We start from the raw sequence: 12273 nt of genomic DNA on the forward strand, positions 1-12273 counted from the left end.
CCAGGCAACCGGCCGGGATCTGTACCTAGCGGGTTTCTTCTCTCTGTAGCTCAAATGACAAAAAGAAGCGGGGTGGGTGGGGTGGGGTGGGTGGGGGCGTGGGGTAGGGGGAATAAAATAAATCGATCAAGAAGAAAATCCCCCTTCCCAAAGAGAAGGCGCTCCCCCTGCCCGGGCGTGTCTGGCTCTATCTGCCCCGCTGCCGACGCCAGCCCACGCCGCCCGCTCAGCCCCGCCGCTCCACGGACACGCATCGGTTTGAAGGGAAATTTCTCCCCCCCCCCCGCCCCGCCCCGAGACGTTGCTGTTGTCGGGCCAAACACCGATTCAAGCGCAAGTAATAAAATGGCATGAATGACGTTTTCAAAACACCCCCTCCTCCGGTCCCCCCCCCCGGGTGGTAAAACCCCTCTCGGGTGTTTTGCGTGGGGCTTCGGTAGCGGCAGCCCCTGGGAAACCTGGGTGCGGTGGAGAGAAGTGCGGGAGTTGTTACCTCTCTGCATTTAGAGCTATGGGTTTCCTACTGGCTCCCCGTTCTTCAAACAGTTAATTCTCCCGGCCGGTGCTCCAGGACTCAGATGGCCAAAATTCCTCGCCCTGAAGCCCGAGTCTCCCTCCCCTCCCCATTGGGTCGCAGCTTTTGGGTCTCTCCCGATCTCTAACTCCTATTGGCCGGGAACAGTTGGGGTTTTTTTTTTTTTTTCTTCTTTTTTTTTTTTTTCTTGACAGGCGCACGCAGCCTGCCTAACTCTTGGAGGAAAAAAAAAAAAAAAAAAAAAAAATCCCAGAAGTTTGGATCAATCAGAGAGAGACAGAAGGAAAGGGGAGAAGGGAAAAAAAAAAAAAAAAAAAAAAAAAAAAGATGAAATCCAGCCTGCAGCCCCTCTGAGCAAGTGCTGGGGACCTGGGCTGAGCACACCCTCCCGGCTCTGCCTACGGAGTATCTGCAGCCTCATGTAGTGCCTTCGGGAGACTGAGGGCTCCTTCGTTCTGGGGGTGCAGCTGGGGAGGGCTGGGGGGAGAAAGAGGCGAGAGGCTCTGCCTCTGGTCCCCGGGCTCTGCGCTCCCAGCCGCTGCTCGCTCCTCTGCCCCGGGGTCTGGGCTGGGGGATAAGATGAGTGAGAGGCGAAGATCGGCGGTGGCCCTCAGCTCCCGAGCGCACGCTTTTTCGGTAGAAGCCTTGATCGGGACAAATAAAAAGAGGAAACTGCGAGACTGGGAGGACAAGGGGCTGGATTTGTCCATGGAAAGCCTCAGCCCCAATGGCCAGCTAGGGGACAATGAAGACCCGACTCAGTGCCTGGATCTCAATCCCGGTTAGTGCAACTCCTTTCTCTTCGGGACCCCCCCAGACCCCCCCCCCAGCCCCGCTCCTTCCCCGGGAGCTGCCCGCCGGGAGAGCGGCGCCGGGCAGGGCGTCCCGGAAAACACCCGGGACTGGGGCTAGAGGAAAAGGCGGGGGGGGGGGGGGTTGGGGATATATATATTTTGCGGAGATTCCTTGGATTTTGATTTTAATTTTTTTTTTTTTTTCGGTTTACGGGGAGTTTTCTCCTACTCACTGCGGCTCTTACCCCCGCCACAACTCCATGATCTCCCCGGGAGGGAACGGCGTGTCGTCCCCCCCCCCTTCCTCCTTCTCCCTCTCTCCTCCCTCTCCGTGCCTGCCGGTCGCGATAGTCCTTCCCGGGTGTCTCGGGACACGCGTTTCGCCTTGCCCCGGAGCTTCCCGACCATCGCGGCGGTCCCGCGTGGGTCGGGAGCAGAGGAGTGGGGCACGACCCTCGCATCCCCGTGGGAGGGATCACTCCCTCTCCTCCTCCGTGTGCCTTTCCGAGACACCGGCCACCACCCCGACTCCGTCCCGCGGGGACCGTGCCGCTCTAACCGGAGGTTTCGGTGGAGGAAGAGGAGGAGGAGGAGGAGGAGGCAGGCGCCCCAGACCCAGGCGAGGGGCTCCGGCTCCTCGGAGCGGCGGGGACCCGCTGCACAAAACACCCACGCCCGGCGGCGAGCTCCCACCCGAGACCCCCACGGGCCGGGCTCAGCCCGGCAGCGACGGGCTGAGGGGGGCCCGATCCTTTCCCCGGGATCGGGCCCGCCGGGACGCTGCTCCCGGCAGGGAAAAGGGGCTCAACCGGGAACGGGGGTAACGAACGGGTGAGGGGGGGGGGGGGTCCCGAGGAGTCCGGCCCCCGGTAGCGAGCCTGGCGCTTCCCGGGACCCGGGCGTACGGTCCCTTGGCCGGCTGCACGGTATTTGGGGAGAGACAACACGAGATTTCCCTCGTGGTATTTGTACTTTTAATTTTAAACTTTTCTTTGTTTATTTATTTTTATTTAAAGGGGAGCCGGTAGCTTGGAGGGATCATTTGGCTTCAAGCGAAACCCTCGGTCTGCTCTTGCGTGTCCGTGTCCCCCCCCCCGCCACTCCCCGCCTCGGGCCGTTTCCCTCCGGCCTAGAACGACGGTCCCGCAAAAAGCAGCCGCGGACCCGCGCCCACCCCGAGTGGGGAAAAGCTCGCTGCCCCCCCCGCGCCCTTCTCGCCGCCCCCCCGCCCCGCGCCCCAGCGCCTTCAAATGGGACGGAGGGAACGGGCCCCGCTCTCCCGGTTAGAGTGTGCGGAGAAAGCGAATTTTAGGTAATTTCTCTTTATTTTTCATAGTCGGGGGGGAGAAAAAGGGTTCAAGCGATTTCTGGGAGCGATCCCGCAAGAGAAAGAGCAGAAATTTCCTCCACTCGCGCCAAGTCCACTCTGCTGCACTTGGAGAAGAAAACATCTTTTTTATTTATTTTTCTTTTCTTTCTTTTTTTTTTTTTTGCGTGACATTCCCCGCGCTATCAAGAAGCATCAGCTGCCCAAAACCCAGCATAAAAAAAAACCCCCAACTAACCAAGCAGAAAAACAACCAGACCAAACCAAAAAAGGGGGGAGAAAGAATTAGAAATCGAGGTGTAAAAAATATCTGCTGTATAAAAAAAAAATTAAAAAAATCTGTTAAGTGTTTTTGAAGAGAGCGAAATACCGGCAACTCCGGAGATCTCGCCCCGCTCCGCTCTCAAGGAACCGCATTTCATTTTGCTTGTAACAGCAGCAGCCCTTCCCGGTGCGGATCCTAAGGAGAAATCGGTAAATCTGCTGCCTGGGACCTCTCTTTCAGAGGAGCGATGGGCCTAAAGGAGAAGGGACAAAAGCCATCAAAATATCAACCGCTAAAAAAATAGCTGACCGTTTCCGAGTCTTCCCCGTTCAAAACACGAAATACGCGAACGGAACGACCCAAATCTGCTTTCCAATAACAGAGCAGATATGTGCATCAGTCTTCTTTTTTTAGAGCCGTTTCTCGTTAATTTTTAGCCGCAATAGGATATATTTTTGGACGGTCTAGAAGTTTAATTTGCCCGTTTCTCCAGGAATTGGAAAGAAAAAACGGGAAAACTCCCCCTGCGCCAGACTGGAGAGCGGGAGAGAATGGCTGCTAATGCCTGAAACCTTAGAAAGCAAACGTGATGTTTTTCATAAAGCAAAGGAAATCAAGAACAGTTTGAGAAATCATTTTTAGGAGCTTGATAGACTTTAAATAAAGTCCGCGACTGTAATTTGCACAGTCACTTCATTAAACCTAAATCCTCCGCGGTGTACCTTTGCTGCTGGGTGAAAATTGATTAGCGGCTCTATAATGGCCACCAAATTCCATCTTTACAAGACCCAATTAAGAACAAACTTTACACCTAAACTATTTTAAACTCGCCAAATCTCCAGCGATATAGCAAAAAAAAAAAAAAAAAAAATTTAGGAAAGGGCTTTTTTATAGCGTCCCAAAGGTTCAAAACTCAAAGCCGCTGCCCCCGAGTACCGTAGGAAATAGCACGGGGCTGTTCCTTCTGCTGGAGATATTATTGGTACGGGTGTGCTTACAGAGAGGCCCCAAATATTCCAGTACACCCCGGGAAATTCTGTGTTGATTTTCCTGTGATAACCTAAATCGGCCTAGCCGGGTTTATCCATCTCTCCGCATAAACCCCCCTCCCCAATTCCAGTTCAAGAGGGGCTGAAAAAACCATTCGCGGCGGGGAACCAAGCCCCGCCGAGGGAAGAGTAAGGCTTCGCTCTCCTTTTTGCAGCTCTTTTCCCTGCAGACGGCTGTGGGGATTTCTCTCCCACGCGTCCGTCACGACTCCGTCCCCACGGCGAGTGGCTCTCCCGGCGCGGGGGGCTCGGCCGCCCTCGGGGGCCGTGTACAAAATCCAGCCTTGGGGGGGGGACACACGACACACAGGGGACACCCGTGGGAGGCAGAGCTCCCCGTTTTGGCGAAATCCTTCACTCCTTACGTGCGATTTTCCAGCCGTGCCCAAATCCTTGGGCGACAATATTGGCGAGCCCGAGGGACCTTTCCCACGGGCGAATCTTCCCGGGAGAGGCGAGGGGGCAGTTTGGGAGGTGGCCGGGAAGGGGGGGCGGAAAGGTGAGAAAAGCCAGCGGAAAAATCCCCCAGGTTTGTAAAAAATATCTCCCGAGCATCCGAGTTATTTATGTCTCGGCCATGAATCTTGTCGCCAGAGTTAATGTGCTGTTTTACGAGACTCATTTAAAAGGGGGCTAAGGCTGGATTTTAATCACGTGCGGGTTTTAATCACGAAGTTGGGAAAAGGAATTCGGGATTACAGCGGCTCTCCCCCTCTCCCTCCCCTTTCCCCGTCCACTCGGGGCGTTCCACGCGTGGGCCCCTCGGTGGAGCCTCCCCCGGCTCCTGCCCCCGCCGCATCCTCCGCCGGTCCTCGGCTCTCACCGCCGCTGCGGAGAGGAAGAGGAGGAGGAGGAGGAGGAGGAGGAGGAGGAGGAGGAGGAAGAGGAGGAGGAGGAGGTGGCGGGCAGCCCTCCGTCCCCTCGGCAGGTTTGGTTTCCGAGGGCAGCAAAACAATGGGCTCGGGTGTCTGCTGGGTATTTATAGATTAAACCTGAGCGACGGAAAGGTCACGGGGGGGCTGGGGGGGGCAGGCGTTGCCTCCCTTGATGTATATATTATTTACCATCGTTTACAGCCGTGCCTTTCCTCGGCCCTTCCCTCTGCCACCCCCGGGGCGCGGGGACAGACCAGGCAGAGCCCAGCGCGCTCCTTTGCTCGTCGAAAGTTTAAAATGTTTTTGGTTTTTTTTTGGGGGGGGGGGGGGGGGACACGTCTCCCCGCGGACGCCTTTCCCTCCCTCCCCCCCCGAAACACGGCTGTTCCCTGAGGCGGTCGGGGTCGTTACACGGCGAGACGCTAGACAGGCGCTTCGCAGGCAGAGCAAAACGGTGCGGCTAAAGATTTAGGATTTCTCGGCTTTGGGACGGTGCAGTTCCTCGTAAAGAAACACGCTAGCGAGTTTGGAAACGAATTTCGCCAGTGCCGTCTTCATATCACGCATCCCGTCGGTATTTCTGATGGCATATATTAAAAATGCACGCGTCGGTTAAAACAAACAAACAATCAAACCAAAACAAAACCAAAAACATTTTCGAGAGTTTTATTTTAGTCAATCCGCGAAGGCATTGCATTGCAAGTTGTTTTTCGTTCCGTGTGTTTTTCTAAAGCTACGTTAACGAACTACCGCGAAGCTTTGCAACAAGAGAAAACAACACGGCACACATTTTGAGACCTACAACGTGTTTATTACAGCTGCTTATCCATAAGATTAAGATCCGATAGCTTGACAAAGCCTTCCGTGGCTGGCAAGAGTAAAACCTCCATCTCTTTTACCACGGCGTGTGGGTTCTCCTGCCTATCCTGGGAGGTGGGAGGATTAACCATCCCAACCCCGCTCTGCCGCAGGGTACCTGCTCCTCCTCGCCCCTGGAAAAACACCCTCCACCGGCCATGCAGCCCACCCACCCTCCGGAGAGGGCAAACAAATTTTAAGAGCTGGAGAAATGTGATTGATGATACGTGATTTTTGTAAATTTTTTTTTATACCACTGCTTCTGAATGCTCGTATTGATGAAGTCCCATTTTTTGAGCAGCGCCCGTTAAACCCGCGAGTAGGGAGTGACTTAGTTTGGTTCCTGACGTAGTTTCTCACTTCAGCTTTTGTTTGAGTGCTCGGTGGACGGGGCTAGGATTTCAAGAGCTGGCAGAGAACTTTTCCTCCTCTCTTTCCTGAGGTGGGGGGAATCGGTGTACACCGTCCTCTGCGTGGTCCTTGAGGCTCGCCGAGGAGCAATGCTCCGTAACGAGGCGTAAGGCAGAGAGCGTCAGCTTTGCCTTTGGCAGAAGTGCTTGGGACCGGGCTTTATTGATGCGAGGTCTTTCTAACGAACGTGCGTGTGACTGGGATTGTATGAATTCATTCCACCTGTTGGATCATCAGTTTGCCTCCTAAGGAGGGGATACCGAGCTCAGACCCATTGCTCCCTTGCGTACGCGATGGAAGGAAACGTGAAAATCTGACCCTCGTAATGTCTCTGCTCCCCTGGTGCTCTGGCCGCAGAGCTAATGCTCTCCCCCTTCCCAGAGGAGAGAGTTGCAGGAGGCAGATGGAGCTGTCCAGATGAGAGCCAGGAGAGCCCTGGGGGAGCTCGGGAGAGGGTTGCCTTGGTCAAGTTCGTACAACTCTGACCTTGGAGCCAGCCGGAGGAGACAAGAGAGCGAGAAGGATTTGTCTCTGCGGTAACTCGCGTCTTACTGAATTGGTGAACTCCCGCGGCTGGGTTTGTGAAACTCTTCCTGCAGAGAGGTGAATTGCTCACGCTGTATTAAGAGGGCAGGTAACAGAATAATAGAGACAAACCTTACAGAACGGCGGAGTGTTAGAAAAATGGCAGCGTGTCAAACAACGTCTTCCTTTCTTTTGTATGTATTTTAAATCTGCAGCATTTTTTACGCAGGTTTATTCCATCTGCTGGGAAGGGGAATGCTGCTATTTCAAAAGACATTACTTGTCTTTGACAAGAACTTCGGGAGAATCCAAAAAGCTTCTGTTACAAGCAAAAGTCAAGTAATTCCTTACAAACCATCAATCACTTCTCCCTCCTCCCACTTGGGACTGAGCGCTTATATCAAATATCAGCCCAGCTAGCCTCTCCTCAGGCAGAAGTGTCCAGCTTTATCTGTATCTGTCTTTAAGGAAAACTGATGCTTTTTTCAGATGGAAAAGTTGAAAGATGTCTTCCAAGAGTGCTACATTCAGGAAAGAGCCTTTGCATTGTTTTACAACACAGTCGGTGCCACTTAAGTCACCTCTGTTCAAGCAGATCACCATTCCTATTTTAATCAATTGGATTCCTGTATGAATCTTTGCTTGCAGTCTTATGTCTTCAAAGGTCAAAGTGTGGGGGTTTTTTAACTTTTTTTTCCCCTGCCTTCTGATCTAGATTAATAAGCTTACGCTAGTTTAAAGAATGCACTAAAATCAGTGCGAGAGTGCTTGGAAAATTCCTGGATATATTGAAAGAGGCTCATATGGCGTTTACATCAGTTCCTGTTGCAAGTCAAATCTATTCAAGTGTGATTTAAATCACCCCAAGTGTCCATATTGAGATCTGTAGTTTACACCTGTGATGTAAAATCAAGTTCAGTGAAAAAAGCTGAAGTTTTCTAAAACTAACAACATTTCAGAGATCAACAGAGTTTCTCAGAGAGGCTGAGCTTGCTAGTGCCTGTTGATGGAATTCCAGGATTTTATGCTAGCCCTTAGCTCTCTGACATCCTCCTGAACAATACACTTACTTTGTGGTAATGGGATGGGAAGTTATGGTTAAATCCTGACAGATTTAAGCAAGAGCAGCAGCGGGCACCTGGGCGTACAGGGAAAGGCAAGTGACTGGGGGCTTCCCAGCCTAATCCTGCCCAGAGCAGCCCTGCATAGCAGGACGTTGAAAGATTTGGCTTTTCTGGCTTATTAGTTGAACTAAAGTTTCCACGGGTGGAGAGCACTGTGCAGCAACGCCGAGACATTTTTATTTTCAGAGAAAAAAAATGGTGTAGCTTTTTGCTGCTTATTTCCAACACTGGTTAAAATAGGTTACGATTCCAACCTTTCTGCCTGTGAAGCATCTGCTGTCTCAAAATACAATGCCATTGCATTTCTAGGGGTAAAAGCTGTAGTGTGCTTTAGTGAGAAGGGCTAGGGAAGATAACACTGTGTTATGGTAAAATGAAGTTGAAATATCTTTGAAAGCAGATTAAGAAATTTTAAAACTCTGAGAGGAAACGTAGTGCCAATTCAAGTTCTAGCAACAATATTCATGCCGGGGGCATCTTTTAATTGCATATTCTGCAAGATCAGAAAACAATGAATCAGTAAATCAACCCAAGACGTGACAAAAGCACTTGTTACAATAATATTTATAATAATATTTCCATATGCCATTTGCTCAGATGAGCTATTGACCTGACAGTACTGTGAAGATGGTGAAAGGATTGTCCGAGTCAAAGCCCCGTGACAGTGGGTTGTCCCATGCTTGCTGTATATTTGCAAACGCAAACTTACAGCTGCTAGAGGGAAGGCTGCACCTAGCAAATGCCTTAGGCCAGCCCATACTGATTCCCAGCAGCTGAGGAATTCAGAGGAGGATTTTTCATCTGGGGACTGAGCAGAAAAAAAGTGAAGATGGTAAGGAGGCATTTAGGTTTGGTTGAATAAAAGCTGGTTTTTTTTTTTTTTTTTCACTTTATTGAGAAACAGGAAAACTTAGGTTTTGGCCAGCCTTTAAATATTTATTTTTGTATCATCAAACTACATCACATTTTTAAGTTACGCAACCATTTAAAAAATGGATCCCCAAACAACCTTGTTTAAATTAATTAAAAAATATTTTTAAAAGAAATTATAAAATGAATTTGCAATTAAAAAAATAAGGCATTTTCATTTAGATAATAATGAAGTCAAGCATTTGGACATTCAAAAGTGCTTCCCCATTTTTTTTCTTTTAACAAGCAAAGTTATTTGCCAAATTGTGCAGGATTTCATAAATAAGTTTTCATTTCTCCAAAGCTCTATTTTCTTGGTCAATTCACTACATATATGTATTAAAAAAAAAAAAAAAAAGCTCAGTTAAACTCTTGCACTGTAGAATTCAGTCCCTGTCATAGCGGACAGTTTCACTGCACCGCATCTGCACCTGCTCATTCTTCTTAAGGCTTTTGCTTTTTGGGCAGGAAATCTTCCAGTATTGTTAAATGGACATTTTCAGCAACGTCCACACGTGTAGCTCTTGGAAAGAAGCTTGGGAAGAAATGATTGCCAACCGCCTTTACAAGAACCGATTTACAGTTTCTAAAGAGTACTTAACCGACTGGTTAAGAACTGACACAAATCATATTAATAATCAGCACATTTATACGAATGCAGCCACAGCAAAGATTGTTTGAAAATCAGTGGGCCAGGGCACACAGAATAATTATGAATGACTTACAGTTCTTTGACTTCACTCAGGGACTGGATGCACTCTTGGCTAGCATTAACATTTTTCCCATGACCAATGAATTAACAAAACCAAGCCTCTACTTTTAGGAGCTTCCGGAAATAGAGAACTCCCTGATCAGAAATCTACCCTGAAACTAAGGGGAAAACTGAAGACACCAGAGTGTCTTTGCTTTTAATGAGAGTGAAGAACTGTGCATCGTAGACTTCTTAAGAAGCTGCACCAGTTAACAGCAGTATCCCTAAATCAGATACCAAAAGTGCTGGCTGACTGCATGGATGCTTACAGACACAAAATAATTCTGGAGAACACATCGTAGCATTTAGAAATGAATGGTGCATATGATGAGTAGGTCAGGGAGTCTTCAAAAATAGGTTTTTGTTGTTTTGTCCCTGAAATGCCTGTAGATCAGTTCTGCAAGTTTGAGTTTGCTGAGGAAGAAGGGACCTTGAGAATAGACGGAGAGACTCACAGATAGACATTTTTTTCACCTACTTGCCGCACTGGATTGTCCTCAGTCCTGGTCAGAGGATCCTATTAAAAGGTCAGTTATTAAATGTTCATAGGTGTTATTGTCATCACTTCTAGAAGCATCACTTAGTGTGATGAAGAAATTACCCCAGCGCTGCCTTGTCATCCCTCTTTCAGCTTTGCATGTAGATGCACTTTGCACAGAAAAAATGCCCATGTATTTTTATTGTGCTTTAAGCACTCTTCCTTCTCAGGGTGAAAAAAATAGTAGAAGGCGACCTATTGAGCATTCCCTTGTACCCCCTCAGACCTTAATGGAAACACTCGCACCGGCTTTTTTAAAAGCAGGCTTCAGCCTTGAGTTTGTACTGGACTCTGCTGCTGCCTTAACTTGTAATAAAATACCATGCAACAGCTGGGATTGGCAATCCTAAATTTTTAGTTGACATCTCCTCTTGCAAAGATGTGTATTGCCCCTGAGTTTGTTCTTTTATGTATCAGGCATCTGAAAAACTAGAAAACCAAGAGATTGGAAGTGCCCTATGACATTGCAAAATACAGTGGGGCGAAGGCTGTGGGGAAACACGCTTAGGAGGCAGCTGCTAAAGGAGGGCCCAATTCTGCGAGGTGCTGAGCCTCTGCATTTCAAAGGACTTTATGGTGCTCATTTTCAAGGGCGCAGCTTTTGTGACCTTATTTTCGGTGGCATTAAGAACGTGTAATCGCCACGGAGATCTTGACCTCTCGCTTGATTTCTGCTCTGAGATGCCCTAAGCAGACGGTGATAGCCAAAAAGTAGCCTCCCCTTCAGCGTAACTGTCAGGATTGGAATAAGTTTGATTTAGGTATGGAGATTTCTTTTTCATCTGCTGGAATACTGCATCAGTCTGTATGAGTGAAATAATCGTGACAGTGAGGTTAATGCCTGGGTGATCACTTTTATGCTATGGAAAGATCATGTTTTCCTCTGCTCTTCAGCTTTCCTGCAAATGCCTGATAGCGTGGAAACTATCAGGTCGGATCAGATACGGGTTTCCAGATTATGCCCGTCTTTGCAATTTCTAAGTGCTCCTGCCTTTTTACTCTGTGATACGATAAAACAGTGCTCCATACAAGGCAACGAGGCTGTTATTTTTAAACTGAGAAGTTGTTTTTTACTTCAGAAAACTTAATCTTTTTATGCCAGAAGGTTGTAGGAAGCTGGGAAAATATAGAATACAGCACATGGCGGTGGGTGCCTAATGGTTTTTATTTTGCTCCAGAATTTAAAAGATAAATAGAGGATTTATTATTGTAGGATTTGGGGGTTTCCTGTGCTAGGCTCCTTGGAGCAAATAAAAAAAAGTCTTCATTTACCATCAAACAACCCTAGCAAAGTCTCCATCTGCCTAGCGGCAAGCCGGTCACGTTATTCACTTCAATGCTGGGGAGTGTTACCCACATAAGACTGTAACATCACAGTTCTGTTACGCAGGTCCCTGCGACGCTGACGGAGCGGCAGAAAGCCTACACTGCCCCGCTAGAGACTGCTCGGATTATTCTGTACATAGTAATTCTGTTTACTCCATAGCTCAGGAAATTGCGCCTGGGCTGGGGAAAGGGAGGGCGGCTGTGGAAGTGCCTCGCAGTGGGCCGTTACAGAAATGGACAATAATTAATAGCTTTTGTGAAAATATAGTCATATAATGCAGCTTCAGGAAAAAAACCTCCTTCTGCTTCTCAGAATGAAAGATTCGATTGTGAAGCAGCTGTTTATTAAGAGCGTTACAAGACTGATTGCTTGAGTTACATTAAGGTCCTGAGCATCATTTATCCAGGGTAATTTGGGAATAATTGATGTAGAAAAAATGGAGAGAGGCTTGACTGAGTTCGTATGGGGCACACGAGCGAGTAATCTGGTATGGTTACAGCCTTTAACAGAAAAGCAATTCGGCCCCCAAAGGGGATGAAAAATGTCCGGGGCGTTTGTTGCCTCCGTCCTTTTGCCGTGTCAGATGCCCTGTCCCAGGTTGTGCTCTCCGACACCCGCTGGACTGGGATGTCCCGGGGCTTCTGTAGGTGCCAACTTGTCCTTGGGCTGAGAAACGGTAAAGGAATAACGGATCAAGGATAGGAGTGCTGGAGCTCAGCCTGGATGCGGACCGGGTGCCCCGTATCGCTCCGTGGGGCTCGCTGGCTGGGGACAAGGGACATAACGCACCAGCGAAGGGACCGGCTCGCTGTCGCGTTAGCTTCGTTTTCACGTTGAGTCGCGCGCGTACGCTGTCCGCCTGGGGATGAAATGGTGGTGAAATCGGGAAGAGACAAGTTAATAGGGGCAAAGGAGTAGAAAACCAGGCAGAAAGGGGGATCGCCGCTGGGAAGGAAGGAGGAGAATGAGGCAGGAACGGGAGCGG

At 49.3% G+C, this 12273-nt stretch overlaps 1 protein-coding gene across 1 annotated transcript in view; it reads left to right on the forward strand.

Moving 5' to 3' along the window:
* The first annotated feature begins 857 nt into the window (after positions 1-857).
* TBX15 (T-box transcription factor 15) overlaps positions 858-12273 on the forward strand; it is a 99567-nt gene continuing 88151 nt past the window's right edge. The window contains exon 1 of the mRNA XM_030020884.2: positions 858-1316. Coding sequence (XP_029876744.1) covers positions 1115-1316 — 202 coding nt within the window. The 5' untranslated portion in view covers positions 858-1114. The remainder of the gene's footprint in view (positions 1317-12273) is intronic.

This window comes from Aquila chrysaetos, chromosome 7 (genome assembly GCF_900496995.4).
Source record: "Aquila chrysaetos chrysaetos chromosome 7, bAquChr1.4, whole genome shotgun sequence".
Classification (NCBI taxonomy): domain Eukaryota; kingdom Metazoa; phylum Chordata; class Aves; order Accipitriformes; family Accipitridae; genus Aquila; species Aquila chrysaetos.